The 17,409-nt window shown below is 40.2% G+C and overlaps 2 protein-coding genes across 5 annotated transcripts; one reads left to right on the top strand and one right to left on the bottom strand.

Moving 5' to 3' along the window:
- Positions 1–83: 83 nt before the first annotated feature.
- On the bottom strand, positions 84–7,693 carry ccdc126 (coiled-coil domain containing 126). 4 transcript variants are annotated; one of them, XM_008296757.1, is made up of 3 exons: positions 7,370–7,693; positions 2,065–2,652; positions 84–1,901 (listed from the first exon to the last, which is right to left on the bottom strand). In XM_008296757.1, exons 2-3 carry the CDS (start codon positions 2,300–2,302, stop codon positions 1,660–1,662), a joined length of 480 nt encoding a protein of 159 aa, XP_008294979.1. In that variant the 5' UTR covers positions 2,303–2,652; positions 7,370–7,693; the 3' UTR covers positions 84–1,659. The 4 variants fall into 4 exon arrangements, with proteins under 4 accessions (XP_008294979.1, XP_008294980.1, XP_008294981.1 ...); XM_008296758.1 differs by having other exon boundaries at positions 2,065–2,657; XM_008296759.1 differs by having other exon boundaries at positions 7,345–7,693.
- Positions 7,694–8,093: 400 nt separating this feature from the next.
- fam221a (family with sequence similarity 221 member A) lies at positions 8,094–13,092 on the top strand. Its single transcript, XM_008296761.1, has 6 exons — positions 8,094–8,158; positions 9,538–9,711; positions 9,791–9,981; positions 10,073–10,143; positions 10,290–10,422; positions 12,641–13,092. The coding sequence occupies exons 1-6, from the start codon at positions 8,094–8,096 to the stop codon at positions 12,751–12,753; spliced, it is 747 nt and encodes a 248-aa protein (XP_008294983.1). The 3' UTR covers positions 12,754–13,092.
- Positions 13,093–17,409: the final 4,317 nt, after the last annotated feature.

Here is a 17,409-nt window from a genome sequence, read left to right on the forward strand (position 1 = left end):
TTTTTTTTTTTTTCAGGTGAGGTTAGTCAAAAATTGAAAAGCAATTTTCATACATTTACTTATTCAAACATCCCACTCTTATGTACTCGTTGGGGTTTTCCGTCCGTGCGAAAGATCTTCTCAGAGACACACATTTCATTTATAGAAATAGGAAAAGTGAAGAATCTGGCATAAAACTGGTTTAAATGGGGAGAGAATCATTTTTCCATGAGGTGGATTTATTAGTAAAGCTATCTCATCACAGCAGCTGGCTGGCTCATCATATTTTCTACTTTAGCAATATAAGCAAGGTACATTTATGGCATCACTCAGTGTTGACACAGTTAAATCCCAACTCAATAATTTAGTCTAGCGACCTTAACATACAGTTGCATTTCTGGGAGCAACCTTACACAGCAAGGTTTATGCTTTAATGAATTCTCTTCTTCATATTTTAGTCTTTCATCCACATTGACTGTGTCTCATACAATCCCCACATGATGTTGGTAAAAGTGTCGCTCATCTCTGTGGCAGAAGAAAGTCATCACGTTAATAAGCATCATGATGAGTAAATTACAGGTTTCCTTCCTCTGGGCAGGACATGGTGAGGTATTTTACCAGCTTTTATCAGTATTACAGAAACCATGCTAAGGAGCAGCAGGAAGGCTGGAAGAATGAATATTCCAAAACCTAAAATCCACTCTCTTTAAATATCCCTTAAGTCCAAGTTGGACGAACCCAGTATTTTTAGAAAATCTCTATGGTCACAGTGCAACATGAACCCTGAACATGTGTAAGCAGTACATCAGTCATCTTACCAGCACTGCAGGGCTAGACTGTCTGCACAGTACATTCAATCTGTTCCAGCAACATCTAAATTAATCCATTTCTCAGCGTGGTGCGAGGGAAACATTGGATTTCAAGTGAGACAATGCAAACACACACTTTCACACGAGTTTGCAAGTGGCAAATAGGCATCGTTCCTTCATATTCTCCATAAACATTGTATATAGCACGTACAAACTTATATTGCCTTCTGATGGATTGCAGTAATATTCTTTGGATTATCTGTTACAAGTGAACTAAATTGTTTATTCTTAGAATCCTTAATATGTGTGTGCTAAAAGAGGAGTCTTATTCTTAGAGTATTTAGCAATCGTGCCAGCTAGAAACTAAAATGCAGCTATTCCTAACTATCATGAGTTTAGTTCAGTATTTTGATATGTTGAAGCAGTATTGTATAATGGTTTATCTGTGGATGGGGACGATTTAAAGCCAGTTTCATGATTAAGCGTTTGAAATTGAGTCTCAGTTCAAAGCATTTGCTCCTTTGCATTTGCTTAAACAGTCACAACATTCAAACATGACTCTATAAAAAACTAAAAATTTAAGTAAAATAAATTCAGCAATGAAAATATAAAAAAAAAAAAACAAGTGCTGGATAGTCTCAGTAAAAAAAATAAATATCAGCATATGATAGGCCGGAGATTAGAGAGGTTCTCTTTCTTCTCTTTGAAATGGCAGAACATTTCAGAGGTGCATCCTGCTTTTCAAGCCAGTGGATGTCCAGAATTATCCCTATTGCTTCATTAGTCTGATGTCATTTCATCAGCGGAAGTGATGAAAAAGTGTAATGTGCTGAAAAACAAAAAATTGATATGTCTATCAAAACGATCCTTCTCAATGTGGTCGACGCCTATTGGGGACGTGTGGATGGAGGCGTGACGTCCCTGGGTGGCTGCCTGGTGTCTCCTGCCTTGAAGCTTTCTGCAGGGCAGCGGGAGCGGAGGCTAAGATGCCCCCTGCAGTGTGGGAGGTGTTTGTGGAAGAGGCATTGGCCACCAATTCAATTTTCCCCTCCAGTTTGACCAGTCGCGTCAGAATGTCATCCAGTAACACAGCAATAGTCCTCTTCAGATCAGCTGTTTGCGTATATGGATGGGAAAGGGGTGGAAGAAAAAGATACACAGGGAAGAAAATAAATCAGTCTGAGTACGCTTTTTCACAACAGAGAAAAACTCAATTTGCATACAGAAGTGAGCAAGTAATGTTACACTATTCAGAAAATACAGTAGTAAGCCTTACCATAACCAGCCATGGAGGTTCCCTGTGGCCCACCTGGCGCATTCTGGTTCTCCTCTGTCAGGACTTTGACATATCGCCTGCTAAGCTCCAGTATCTGCTCACGCAACTCAGCGCTGCTTTGATGGCGAGGCTGCTGCACAGTGTATCGCAGCAGCATAAGTCCCCATGCCAGGCCGAATACCAGCAGCAGCACACTTAGCTTCTGGGACATGTTCCTCCGCAGTAGTGCACCCAGCATGGTACTGGGGTGGTGAAACTGAAGGGGGCTAGACAGGCCTGGTCTGAGGCTGAATGTCTTGTCTTGTATGTTGAGATACCAGTAACGTGGTAAGCAATGTGACAGCGTGCTGTCCTTATCCACAAAGAGATCAGAGGTTAAAGTCCGCTACGTAGCATTCTTAAAACATCCTGCCCCTCCTAGGAGGAGATGAGAGCGTGTTGAGCAACAGAAGTGCAACCGGAAGGAAGGACGCCCATACACCCCAGCAGTCAGGGGTTTTTGGAAAGGTGCTTTGGCTGCATGATGTCTAACACCAAATCACCAGCGTCGACTGGGTGATCAGCCAGAGGGTCTGCAGACATTGTTGGCTGTGCTGGAAAAGTACAGAAAATAGGCATAAATAAATAACAGTACAGTTAACGCAACATGAAAAACACAGTATGTTAAGCTCTTTGCAATTCTTTGTTCAATACTAAACTATTAAAATTAATGGAATGAAAAAATGGGCCACAATTTATTTTTTTTTCAGTTACTTCATAAATGGACAATTGATTCTATTTTTCAATTATTCACATTTGGGTTGGTGCCTCTAAAATTGTTTTTTGAACAAAAATAAATAAATGACTCAATATTCTAATACATAACTTCTGTCTTGTGAGCTTGTGGCTGGGCTGTATTGCTACCCTATTTTGGGAGACATGTGAACCTTACTCATAGACTGGAGCCTGAGGCTGACTGCCAGCAGTATTGTTGTTGTTGTTGTTGTTGTTCAGGTCACCCAGCATAGCCCCTCTCCAACTGACTAAAAAGCATGTTTGAGCGTAATGATACAAATCCCTAAATATAGCCTATAGAACAATGGATAATTAAATAAATAAAGGCCACGTAAATAAATAAATAAATACAATGATTTTTAAAAAAAACATTTTTAATAATGGTGTTGACGAGGTAAAGTACATCATACCATCCCCCTCAACAGACACAGGAAGTGGTCTGGCCTCAGTGAAACTGCTCTGAAGTGGTTTTTATCATGCTAATCAGACTGAGTGTACAAGGTCACTGCTAACAGCTTAAGGTCTTCAACTACCCTCACGTCCTATGGAGTCAGAATTTGGCCCGCTTTTGTTGAGTTTGTATCCGTTGCCCCTTGGCCATATCATCCACCATTTCACCCCGATGTCCTACCACTGCTATGCAAATGACTCCCAGCTGTACGAGGTGTGTTGGAAAAGTTTCAGGACTGGTGTCACAAAAGATATATTTCAAATCCAAACTACAAACTCCAAGTTTTTCCCTTAAAAGTAATCCCCCTGGAGTCTAACACACTTTCCCAGCCTTCTCTGCCACGCCGCCATGCACTCCTGGAAGGATTCTTTCGGGATTCTCTGCAGCTCCATCATCACAGCCATCTTGATGTCGTCCACATCTTCATAACCGGTCCCCTTGATGACCCCTTTGAGCTTGGGGAAGAGGAAAAAATCCCACGGGGCCAGGTGGGGTGAGTAGGGAGGTTGTTCCAGCATGGAGATGTTCTCCTCAGCCAGGAACTGTCGGATGCTCAGGGCACTGTGAGCAGGCGCATTGTCATGGTGAAGCAGCCACGACTTATCCTGCCACAACTCTGGCCTCTTCTCGTGCACTGAATGAAGCAAACGCTGCAGGATCTCTGTGTAGACGTGATGGTTGATCGTCTGAAGGGAAAACTCGTAGTTTGGGTTTGAAATACATCTTTTGTGACACCAGTCCTGGAACTTTTCTGACACACCTCGTATGTCTCGTTAACTCTTGAAAACCATCATGACAATTCTCTACAATACTGCCTTCCTGGAATTAAGCAGAGGGCTCTGGTTCAACCAAGCCATCTATAAATAGATGTACGGCCAAAGTCAAACCAGTGCTTCCTGAAAGCATGGCTGAACAGCTTAACCACACTCTCATTTTCTCACACCTACAGCAACTCACTATTTACTTGCCTTTGTGATGCAACAATTGTCTGCTGATAGGTGACTCAAACCTAAGCAGCAAGACTGCACACAAATACTTGACGCAGGGAACACATTACTTTGGCCCTTGCCGAACTACACTGGCTCCCCATTCGCTACAGAATTCAATTTAGGATTCTCATGATTACTTGTAAATCACATGGTTTGGCTCTGCTCTACATCTCAGAACTTTTGACTCCATTTTCTGCAACTTGACTCCTCAGATTTGAGAATCAGCTTCTGTTAAACATTCCACAGTCCAGGCTTAAAACAAATAGGGACCATGCCTTTATTGTTTTATCCCCAACGGTCAGGAAAAAGCTGTTACTTACATTCGGTCAGTGCCTCAGTTCAAGAAGCTTTTAAAACCCACCAGTGCAGACAGACATTTCTGTAATGTTTGATGCCTTTTCTATTGTTTTATCATTGCCCTTTTTATATGTTTTAATGTCTTTTATGGTTTAATTGTCTTCATTTACTATCTCATTCTGGCTTTTGAAAGCTTTGTATATTTTATTGATTTATAAAGCAACTTGTAACTTTTAAAAGGTGCTATGAAATTACAGTGTATTATAAATTGCTGTCTATAGCATTTTAATAATACATATAGTGTAGCTGATAAATTATTATATGGTCTGATATGCTATCTAATAGGCTACATAATGTGGTTGGACTATTGAATCCATGGCTGGCTGTAGGTTTCCTTCTTAGGCGCTAATGGTAAAGTTCACAATAAACAAAACCCTAGAAATGGTAATTATAATAATGAATCTTTTTTTTGGTTCCAAAATCTAATTTTGAAGCAGCAACCTAAATAAAAATAAAAAAAATTATTAAACTTAGATAATTATCCATTTGTGAAGGAATAAGAAAATAAAAGGATAATAACAATTTAAAGCCCATTGTTCATTTGAATCATTTTGATGGCGCAGATTGAACAATGAAAGGAAAAAGGTTACACGGACCACACATACAGGCTAATGAAAGAGAACTTAAGGTCTCATTTGTGTATCCACTTTACATTAATTTGCCTTGGGCTCACAGCCCTGCCAAGCATTGAGGTTTTAATTCAGAATGGCTGTCAGGATTTCTGGGTTGATTAATGAAATATTTTCTAACACACACAGATGCCCCTGCATGTGCTGGATGAAGAACTAAATCCATGGTATCATTTTGGGCAAAAAGCAGATGCATCAAAATGGCTTCCTAGACTATTTAACTATTATTAGAGGCAGATTTCTTTGCTGCTTTGGGTCAAGGTGCACAATAGCCCACTCACCAACAAATCTTTTTCAGCCCACTTAGCCCAGAAACCCGATTACTAGTTTAGATTTCATGGGACCCACTTTGCAGCTCCAAATAGGAGACATGGCAACAGACAGAGTCATAGAGGGCATTCATCCGCTAATCCCACCTCCATAATGGCTACTGGACTGACAAACCGCCTCTGAGTGCATCGTGCACATGCAGGGGGAAATTAGGCGATCATTTCTCAGTTTTCACAACTTTGTCACCAAGTTCATTCTCTGCAGTCTCTCTTGGGTGTGGGAGTGTCACTTTCTATTGAGGTCAGAGCGGGGGGAAGCAACTGAGGGAATAAATTATGAACAAAAAAGTAACAGAATCTGGTAAGTGATGCTTCCCGCACACACACACAAACATGTCCTCCCTATGACCTGGGGAGAGTTATGAATCAGCAGACCATAACTAGGGAGGATAGAGAAAGCAAGGTGTAAAGACACAATGAAAATAACACCTACAGCTAGTCAGGAAGCAACAAGCCCCATGACTGTAAAACATATCAGTCATTACAAGTAAGCGCCACCACCCACAGTGTGGTAACATTTTGACTCGTTGTTCGAAAAAAAAATGGAATACTTTCTGAATGTGAAAGTAAAATCCTCATTGTAGAATCACATGTTTTGGATGTCATGATGACAATTTCAACCATTCAACAAAGTTTAACACTGAACAAAACAAACTTAATGAAAGCAGTAAAACAAGTTTGCAGACACAGTTCTGCAGACAATGTATAATGTGCAGGGATCATATATGCGATCAAGCACTGATATAATTCAGGTTCAAGTTAAAGCTCTCTGTTGTAGGTTATGGTGTGGGTTAGCAAACAGGAACAATCTATGCAAGCTCCAGGGCAGAAACTAACAAAGCTTTAGGAGGATTTTCTGAGCCTGTTAGTCAATAACTCCTATCCACCTCAGACCACATGTTGACAACATGAAGGGTTTTCATGCCGTTGAACCATATCATTGTGATCTGTGAAGCTGCCAAGTAAAGACCAATTACACAGTAGCACACACCCTGTTGTGTATGTGCGTAGACTGCAATGTGCCACACTTGATTTACAACACATTGGTGGCTGCAGATTCTTACACAGGGTCCTCCTCAACGTGATAAAGATGTTTGCTTGTAACTTCCAGATCATGGAAAGGCACACCATATAGGCTTCATACAAGGAATGTTCCACTTGTTTAGAGGTCTATTTAAATACAATGAACCTAAAGGAATCACTGAGAGTGATAAGGCACACAGTACCATTCAAACTACTTAATCTAGAGGTTAAATATTGACCACAACAGCTGCCTCAAGTAACGTGACAGCTGACAGGCTGAGCAACAGACTTAATCACTTAAACCATGAACTATAAACTGAAATGCCGATGAAAGGGTGGATGCAGTAAAAGTTAATAAGACTGGGATGTTCTTCATTATGTCATTACAGCTACGAGCCACAAAATCCACAATACTTGCTAAACTTGTAATTATGATCACACAATGTCAAGTACACTTGGACAGCGAATTAAGAAGCAGAAGAATGATAAATGTGAGATCCACCCATTTTGTATGCTCGGTTTAAAGACTTTTCCCACTTAAAATAGATTTTTCAAATAACTGCTAGCAGCCGCTCAAGCTTAGCTGAAGCTGTTTCCAACTCCACCAACATTTCACGTTAGCTCGATGCGCTAGCTCGACAAAGCTACAACTTGACAGTCACTAAAAAGGACAAAAGCTTTTCAGCACATGTAGTTTAACAGTAGCAACAAAAAAAACGACGTTATACCCCAGTGTGTTGTCTGGGTAGCTACCTCGAGACTGAAGCGGAAATTTACAGGCTGCGGAGAAGCGGGGACGAGACGACAGTGAGCTCCAGCCGCTGCCGTTGGCTGACACTGAATGATGCTTGTTGTTTGGCAACCCTGGGCTGTTGTTGCTGCCGCCACCGGGGAGATATCCTGAACAACCCGCTGAGGAAAAAGTTCAGCCGTCCCGCTTCATGGTAAGGTGTCTTTTCGCCCGGCCAGTCATTACGCCGTGTTTCTCCGCTGTCCGGAAAAACGACGAGGTCCTTGAAACCAATAAAAAAAAAAAAAAAGTCGGCAGCTAGAATTCCAAGCGTGCAACTGCGCTGACTGTCATGGTTCCACTGAACGTCTTGAGCGTGCGTCAGTGCTGTTGAATTATGGGAAATGTATTCATACCCTGCTTGTCTCTGAGCTGACCTTTAACGTTTGGCGACCGACTAGGAAAGAATGAGCTCTGGTATGTAATGCTGAATTAAAAGGTGAATTAGTCCGACTGGATATATTCTTGGTTTAAGCACCCTTTTAATGTTTTTTCTTTCTCTTTTTTTATTTTTATTTGCTGTTTAGTTTTTAATTTTTTAATTTTTATTTTTGTGCAGTTCGCTTTGCGTCCGTCAGAGGGACACCTACAACCATCTCCATGACAACCTGAAAGCTGCTGTGTAAACAGTAGCTGTTTGCTGTGTAAAACAAGAATCCCACAGCTGCTAGTCGTAGATCTCTGACAATGGAGACGATACGGCTCGATAAATCAGCTTTAAAAGCGGTGGATGACTACTGGGAGTACAGAAGGTTTGTCTCAATGTTAAAGTTTATCTCCTGACTTAGAAAAGCATTGAAGTGGCTTTTGTGAACGTGTCACCTACCTGTAACATCTCATGCTAGGTTAACTGTCACAAGTAAAATACTTTATACATAACAGTGGTGGAATGTAACTAAGTACATTTACTCAAGTACTGCACTTAAGTATACATTTGAGGTGCTACAACTTCGCTTGAGTTTTTCTATTTTGTGTGTCTTTCTCTTTTTTTTTTTTTACATTTGTTTCCAACATGCAATTAAATTTTTTTGTACCTTTCCTGTCCAGTGAAAGCCAGCTCTCTCCAAACTTTGAATGAGCCTTAATTAGATTTTTTTGGTCTTTTTTTCTGATAAACAGAAGTTAGAGAACATTCCTCAACCTCTTAACATACAGTATGTCACAAAAGACAACAGCAATTCTTTTTTTTTTTTTTCCAAAACCTCTGAGAGTTCTTTGAGGTGCCACGTTAAACTTCCATTGAGCAGTATGAGAGAGTGTGAGAGCGATAACACCAAATCTAGCACACCTGCTCCCCATTCACACCTGAGACCTTGTAATACTAATGAGTCACATGACACCGGGGAGGGAAAATGGCTAATTGGGCCCAATTTGGACATTTCACTTCGGGGTGTACTCACATTTGTTGCCAGTGGTTTAGACATTAGTGGCTGTGTATTGAGTTATTGTGAGGGGACAGTAAATTTACACTGTTACACAAGCTGTACACTGACTACATTATAGCAAGGCGTCATTTCTTCAGTGTTGTCCCATGAAAAGATATACTAAAATATTTGCAGAAATGTGACTTACTTTTTGTGACATACTGTATATAGACTAAGGTTGCTCTTCACATAATAAAAAGTGGACTTTTACAGATATGAGGGTTTGTGACAAGCACGTGATGATCTTATATTGCTGCGGATGGAACTACTCAATTAGCAGCAATATATGCAGCACAAATATAAATACAAAATGAGATAATAGCAAAACACTGACAGGGATTTTTTTTTTTTAACAGAATAAGTGCTTTAAGTTTTGTTGTTTGCTATGAAGTACTAACAGAATTTCTTTATTATTACTATTATTTTTTTAACAGAAGAAGTGCTCTTAGTTTTGTTATTTGATTTAAATTGAGCTGATATTGCCAACACATTTTTACTTCAGTAAGGTTTCGAGTGCATCACTTTTATTAGTAGTGGAGTCTTTTCACTGAGTTGTATTTTTACTTTTCAAGTGAAGGAAGTAAGTAATGAATCTGAATACCTCTTTCACCTTTAACAAAGGTAGAAATAACACATTAAACCTTTCATTGCAGGTAGGTAGTATGGACTTGTGTATAGTTATTTCAATGGTGATTTGTCTTTTCAAGGATAGTAGGTGATGATGATGGAGGAAAACTGTTCACTCCAGAGCAATATGAAGAGTACAAGCGGAAGGTGCTGCCTCAGCGAGTCAACAACAGGCTGTATGTGAGCTTTGGCGTACCAGGGGGTATTGACTGCAGACTAATTGGCCCTGAGACACCGTGCTTCTGCGCACATAGGTAGCATATTACTCCATAACACAATGCAAATATCCTTCTGACAAACACAGACATTTGTGAGTAATGTAATATTGTCCAGGTACAAGCAGCATAAGACAGATTGGGAAGTGGTTCCTTCTGAGCGACCTCTGGCCCTACCATGTCAAGTCAGCGGATGTCACTGTCCTGCCTACCACTATGTTCCTCGGCTTGGATCAAACCCTGTACGCTGCAGGTGTAAACACTTACCTCGGGATCACAGTGAAGCCTCTGGCCACTTATGCAAGATGTGTGAGTCTTTAATTAGTACATTTTAAGACTGTGGTAGTTTGTTTCAGTCCATCGTTTTCCCGTGCCTGTTTCCTAATAATTCCTTTTTCAGGTTCCTGTTCTGGGTTCCAGAGTCCCTACACCTGTGGATGTGGCCGGCCCTGCTCTGCCCACCAGACCCTGGTGAGTAGAGTCAAACACTTGGTTGGTGTAAAAGAAACAGATGGTAGACATAGAGTAAAGATACCATTTATTTACAGTCACAAAGTTTCACATTCTACCTAATTTGAACTAAGATTACATTATTTTTTTTTCTATCTTTTTGGCAGGTTGAGACAAAACTAGAGAGGGAGGCACGAGGTCAGCCAGTAGGCAAGGATGTCCCTTATGCTGCCATGGGAGGGCTGACAGGGTTCACCTCTTTGTTGGATGGTTACTTAGCTTTGGAAGGCAGCAGTTCAGGTAACAGATTTTTAGCCTTTAGAAGACAAGTTTTGTCTTTCTGCTCTAGGGGAAAAAAAAAAAAAAAAAAAAAAAGGGTAGAAATCCATTTTAAATTTGTATACTTGTTTGTGAGACACTCTGCTCTCTAACTGGTGAGTCTGTCACCTGTTGTAAAGTGAAGCAACATCAACGACCGGCAAGAATGAATGCACATTTTTCAGCTCATCTTCTTTGATTCATGGAGTCAGTGTTTTGGTGATCCAGCCTTTGTTAGAGGGCTGCTGCACAGAGGAGGTGTGTGGATTCATTCCAGTAAAGGTGAAGAAAGTTCCTTGAAGAGGCATGTGAGGGCAGCAAAGAGCAGCGCAGTTGTCAGTTCTAAAGGAGTGAATGAAAACGTCTGCAGAGCAAAGATATGTTTAGGTCAAAAGTGTACAGGAAAAACCATCCATGTTTTACCGCCTTGATTTGTCCATGACCACATTTGTAATAGAGCTGTGTGGACCCAAAAAATACATGCCTTTTATGTGTCTGGGAGATCAATTCCCAGGTATCTGCCCAATAATGTCTTCTTCATCTTGTAGTAGATATTTTCGACCTCTTCTATAAGACAATACAGTTACATACAATTGAATTAACCACTTAATTTGCAGCATTCACATTTAAATCAATTTATATGTCATTAATAGGTTGTGAGCTCCATATTTTAGTAAACGCAGACGTACTAAGTTCTCATGTTTGAATGTCACATAGAGTGCACTCTCCCAAACACTGTTAGGTACAACATCTATTTGTTTGTAGCCGTCATGTTGTCACTCACTATATGGTCTTATCCTCAATTAGAAACAATTATTCTTTGGTACTTATGACAAACAACTTTTGTGGACATCAGCTTCTGCAGATACAGCTAGAAGTTTACACACACTGTTTAAAAAGAAATAAAACCTTCCCTTTTTCTCAGTGTCTGACATTAAATCAGACTAAACTTTTCCTGTTTTAGGTCAGTTGAGATAACCAAAATGATTTCTATTTGCTAAATGCCAGAATAATAAGATAGTTTTTTAGAGAATTTTTTATTACTTTCTTCAAAGTCAGAAGTTTACATACACTAAGATTACTATGTCTTCAAACTATTTGGGAAAGCCCAGATGAAGATGTCATGGCTTTGGAAGCTTTTGATTGATATTTAAGTCAATTACAGGCACACCCATGGATGTATTTTGAGACACACCTCAAACATACGGTTTCCTTTTGTCACAACATGGGAAAATCTAAAGAAATCAGCCAAGATGTCAGGAAGGGAATTGTGGACCTCCACAAAAAACTGAATTGTTTGACCGTAATGACATTGTTACATTTGGAGGAAAAAGGGGGAAGCTTGAAGCCTGAGATCACCATCCCAACTGTGAAGTACGGGGGTGGCAGCATCATGTTGTGGGGCAGGAGGGACTGGTGCATGTCGCAAAATAGATGGAATCATGAGGAAAGAACATGATGTGGAAATATTGAAGCAACATCTCAAAACATCAGCCAGGAAGTTAAAGCTTCAGTGTAATGGGTCTTCAAATGGACAATGACTCAAAGCATGCCGCCAAAATAGTTACAAAGTGGCTTCAGGACAACAAGTCAATGTTTTGGAGCGGCCATCACAAAGCCCTGATCTCAATCCTGTTGAAAATTTGTGGGCAGAGCTGAAGGTGTGTGGAGCAAGACGGCCAACAAACCTGATTCAGTTACACCAGTTCTGTCAGGAGGAATGGGCCAGAATTCTTCAAACTATTGTGAGAAGCTTGTGGAAGGAAACCCAAAACATTTGACCCAAGTCATACAGTTTAAAGGCAACGCTACCAAATACTAAGGAAGTGTATGTAAACGTCTGACTTTGAAAGTATTTTAAAAAAACTCTCTCTGTTATTATTCTGCCATTTAGCAAATGGAAATAATTTTGGCAATCCTAACTGACTTAAAACAGGAATTTAATGTCAGACAGTGAGGGGGAAAAAAAAGATTTTATGTCTTTTTATACGGCGTACGTAAACTTCTGGTTTCAACAGTAAATGCATTCTATGAAAAATGATCCTTTGGTTTTAGCATCATCAGTGCACATATCCTGGTATATGTAGTGCACATGGCATACTGTAGATTTCAAATATGCTCCATACCTGTGACGTACAATCATCCTCTGTTGGTAGTCGTCACATCTGATTTCCATAATTCCTGCTGTGTCTTTTTTCAGATGGAGACAGAGACGATGGCTGCCAACAGAGCTGCTCAGCCTTAAGGATCAACAGCACATCCACTAAAGCATTAGGATCTGTTCTGTGTAAGAAAAGCAACAAAAAACACTGAAATGCAACACAGTGCTTCGAGTTCATCAGTCAAACTGTTCATTATATAACGGACAGTTAAGATGAAGCATATATCAAATAAATCATTCATATGTCCCGATCTATGACTTTAACCTTATCTAAAGCTGCCTTGTCTCACAGCCAGGTTATTTCAGTTTTTCTTGAGGTGTATGTCTTGGTCGGTGTTGTGGCACTATCAGCAACAGCAGTGATTAAATCCCTTTACACAAATAAAAAAATAAAAAGACAATATATAGTACTGGTCCAGTCAGAAGTTCCAGTGTGGGGAGCCACTGTCAGCATTACTTTGAGGGCCCAGATTTTTAAGTTTTAAGTGAGTTTTTTTTTGGACAAATTGTCGAGGATGAAACAAGGGATTTATCAGAGTCAAAAGTTGTGCGTGTTGAGGAAATGTTATTTGTGTTTCAGTCACTTTTTTGGTTGTGAAAGTATGTTAATATAAAAGAAATTCAGAATGAGCCTTTTTTTTAAAATCAATCTTCAGTATCGTCACATCACCACCAGAAAGTAATCTTTATTGTACTTACTTTTATTTGTTGCAGTTTTGTACGGCGTCATATTTTCTTTGTGATCCAAAAACATGGTCAGTTTACGCATTTAAGGTTTGTGTTACTGATGTTTTCCTACTAAGAAAAAAGCCACCCACTCAGCATGTCACCAAAATAACACAGGAACTATGGAGCTACGTGCTCAGCGAAGAGCGCAGTTTTTAATTTGCAGATAGATGTAATGTCTCCGATTGATTAATCCCATTCCTCACGGCAGATCAGCAGTGATGAGAGCTGATTTAATCCGTGCAGTGAATGGAGATTGAAGCAGGTCGTGTTTTCTCCAATGGCGGCCCACTTTTCCAACATCTTTAACTGAGAAACACAATTAGCGAGAATCTAAATGAGGATTTTACTCCCACTCAGATGTTCCTACTGTGACGATGGCGAGTCAAACTGGATCAGCATTCGCGCTTGGTGCTGCCCAGTGCATCTCAAGTCACCTGCGTCGTATTGTTCACATTACCTGGGGGAGCTCAGCGAGTGTGTATGTGTGTGTGGGTGTTAGCGAGCTGAGCAGGTGGTCTTGGGGGAGTGGAAGTATGGCTGTGCCTGGGGGACAGCATGGATGCACCTGGGTCTCTGCAAGTGTTGAAGAGGAACCAAGTGGAAACACATTTGAAAGCTGACACCTTAGATTCAGCGTGTATCTACGACATCCAAGGTATCCGGTTGCCGCAAGATAAAATACGCATTCACAGCTTCGTACAGACTTTAAAATATCATTCATGTTTGTCTTTGTTGTTTGTGCTTACCCTGTTTCCACTGCTTAGTCCTGGACCTCACAGATCGGTGGGTGGAGTGAGAGGGAGAAAGACTGAAAAACCCAATTAATTTAAGGGGTAAACGCCTGCCACATTAGCCTTGCAAAATTACAATTTAGGGTAATTGCCTCTCCATAGCAACCCTGTTAAGGAAGCTACAGGTAATTTACTTTGGCCACCGGTTGGTGGGAAATGCCTACTACGCTTCCCTTATCCCCATGGAAACCACACCCAGTTTGACTGACAGATGCAACACTACAAATCAAGATGCAAACACAGAAGAAATTGGCAATTACCGCACAAAGAAAGTGTTAATTACCCCAGTGACGGTTATGGTAAGCAAATACTGAGTTAACCGGAGAAACAAAACTGCTTTCTCTGATTTCCCTACAGACAGATGGGTAACAAGAACTCAGGCAAAGAGAGACACAACGGGCAGGTTCAGAAAAATGACTTGAAACATTCACAGTCTCACAGAGAGAGGAAACACACACACCGAAGCAAAGGCCGAGAACATCCATTAGCTACTTTATTGTGACTATATTATATACTGCAGGGTGCTGTACAAAAGTTGTAGGCACTAAAAGCAAAGTGCAAATAATGCAAAGGATCATTTTCTTTATTAACTGGTTTCATACACAGTGCTGTAGGACGAAACTAAATCAGACTGATATTTGGTGGTGCTATCCAGCGCTTTTAAAGCAGCAACAGCTCTCATAGACAGTTTTTCAAGCATGTCTGAGAACTTGCCAGAGGAATAAAGATGAGCATCTCTTTGTGCTACTGAACCGTGGCTGTATGTTTGATTATATTGTCGGGCTATAAAATCAATTGCAGCTGATTAGGCACTTACCTGGTGGTATTGCATGATGGAGAATAATCGAAACATCTGTGTCTAAGTCTGTCTGTTTGCATAGAACTGTGTAGACAGACGAAGCCCCACCTCTTACAGTGTGCCCCACTGGACAGAAAAAATATGGATGGCCATTTTTTGATCTTAATTGTTCCATGAATTACGCAAATAATGTGTGAAATAAAATATAAATTTGCAAGTGAAGAAAGTCAGTTTGTTGTAAAGAGAGTAAAGAAGTACTTTCGGCAAACTGGATCTCTTGTTTAGCACAATCTATGTCAATAACATCAACATGACCTCGACACATATCACCTGCGTATGCACTGTACAGCCCGTTGAGACATTAACCCTATTCAGGACTTTTGGAGTCTTTTGGACCCCAGACCATTTGGTTTAGGTGACAGGTATTGGTTTTGTCATTTTTGAAGATTATTTTAAAATATAAAAAGACGGGCTACAAGGTGGATCCGTTAGCACCGCTGCCCAGCAGCAAGAAGGTCACCGGTTCGCGTCCCGGTGAGGACACCCGGGATCTTTCTGCGTGGAGTTTGCATGTTCTCCCTGTGCAGTGAGGGTTCTCTCCGGGTTCTCCGGCTTCCTCCCACACAGTCCAAAAACATGTTGAGGTTAATTGGTGATTCTAAATTGTCCGTAGGTGTGAATGTGAGTGTGCTTGGTTGTCTGTCTCTAAGTGTAGCCCTGTGATAGACTGGTGACCTGTCCAGGGTGTCCCCTGCCTTCACCCTAAGTCAGCTGGGATAGGTCCCAGCCCCCCCGCGACCCTAGTGAGGATTAAGCAGTGTATAGATAATGGATGGATGGACGGACGGACGGATGGATGGACGGATGGATGGATGGATGGATGGGTATTCTTTCTTGGGGTCCAGTAGACCCCAAAAAACCTTCTACGTATGGCAACATGAAAGTCCTGCATGGGGTTAAAGCTAAAATCAACAGTCTATAAAGTCAACAATAAATCATATGACTACATGCATGTGTCACAAGTTGTAATGAAGTCCATATTTGCTATTTGGAGCATTTAATCATATGTTGGCTAACTGGGCTGTTTTTCAGTTTGCAACGTTTTAAGTTTGTGTTCATCCTTTGTTTATATAGTGGAGCATTTAGCGGCTACAATATTTGCAGTATTTTTCTCAGTAAAAGCCAAACCAGAACTCAGGGAAGAGATAATAGAAAGACTGAAGGAGTAGTAGTGATATTTCCTATTATGTGCTTCTTGTGGTAAAAGTTCAGTATGTCAACTTTCTGAGGTAATAAATGCCAATATTACAGCTGGTTGCATATTTTTGCAGATAGAAAGGTTTTAATATTTGAGCCTAAAGGTTATATGAATAACTCAGAGATATAATGGCAGTTACATAATGTCAGAGACTGTGTTTTTGGAGTTTAATATAGCAGTGTGTTAATATAGTCAGGTGCACTGAAGGAGAAAACACAAATAGGCTTTATGTGAACATACTTTTTTTAAAAGTATAATTTAATGTATTGCTGTTCTCTTATTGCAGTATGACTATATAAGGATATCTGATGAGTGACTTAAAGTCTGTTTAGTTCCAACAGCTTTCTGTATTAGCCAAATTTATGAGTTGAAAAAAAAAAAACATTTCTAAACTATATTCAAACATATTTAAAAGAAAAGAAAAAAATCATAGTTTCAGACCTTCCTCTAGGCGTCCTCTTATGATAATCAAAAGAATTAACCAGTTTTCTGTTTAAGGCTGATTTTACTCAAACTAAATAGAGCTTGTTCTGTTTTGGAGAGGAACAAAAAAACTCATCAAGCATCTTCTCAAACTGAAGCACAATCCTATGTATGACTTTGACACATTGGATGTGCGTGTGCTGGTGCTCTTTTGTGGTGGAAACAGTGTGAAACTGACAGTGCAGCGACTTCATAAAGGCTGTCCTTCAATCCCCTCCCGTGTCAACAGACTCGGCGAGGAGGATAAGGAGTGCAGTGTGAGAAATGGATTTTGTTTCTCATAAAGCGCTGTGATAACGAACAGAGAGGGATATTGTGTAGCTAGGTTAAATCAATAGTAATATTTGGCCAACAAAAGTGTGTTTAAACACATGCGGCTACACACACACACTCATACAGTACATTTATGGAGGGCAGATGATAATAAATAAATAAATGACAATAATGAATGTAACACAGAGAAATTAGTGTTGATGATTCTTGCTTGTGTTCAGATGTTTTATTGATACTAATTAGCGAAAAGCACTTGTAATAGGAGTTTATGAGATGTCAATTTGTTAAAGCACTGATTCAGTTACAAAGAGTGGTGGCTTTTCCACTTCAGAATAACCTTGTTGTTCTAAATGTGAGTTATGTACGTTATTATCAGAAGACAGTTTCTTTGTATGGCACACAAACCTTCAATTACCTGTAACTGCTAGCTTCATATTTTTTTTAGATTCACTCTGAACTAGCTCTTGATTTGGAT

Source organism: Stegastes partitus, unplaced genomic scaffold (assembly GCF_000690725.1).
Source record: "Stegastes partitus isolate 25-593 unplaced genomic scaffold, Stegastes_partitus-1.0.2 Scaffold1150, whole genome shotgun sequence".
Taxonomy (NCBI): Eukaryota; Metazoa; Chordata; class Actinopteri; family Pomacentridae; genus Stegastes; species Stegastes partitus.

What these genes read in the sequence shown, in the direction of transcription:
- ccdc126 (XM_008296757.1), bottom strand. Translation starts at nt 2,302, where the DNA reads ATGCTGGGTGCACTACTGCGGAGGAACATGTCCCAGAAGCTAAGTGTG. An exon ending in AACCTCCATGGCTGGTTATG is followed by an intron (nt 1,902 to 2,064) that starts GTAAGGCTTACT and finishes ATACGCAAACAG; the next exon opens with CTGATCTGAAGAGGACTATT.
- fam221a (XM_008296761.1), top strand. Translation starts at nt 8,094, where the DNA reads ATGGAGACGATACGGCTCGATAAATCAGCTTTAAAAGCGGTGGATGAC. An exon ending in TGGCCACTTATGCAAGATGT is followed by an intron (nt 9,982 to 10,072) that starts GTGAGTCTTTAA and finishes TTCCTTTTTCAG; the next exon opens with GTTCCTGTTCTGGGTTCCAG. An exon ending in GCTCTGCCCACCAGACCCTG is followed by an intron (nt 10,144 to 10,289) that starts GTGAGTAGAGTC and finishes TCTTTTTGGCAG; the next exon opens with GTTGAGACAAAACTAGAGAG.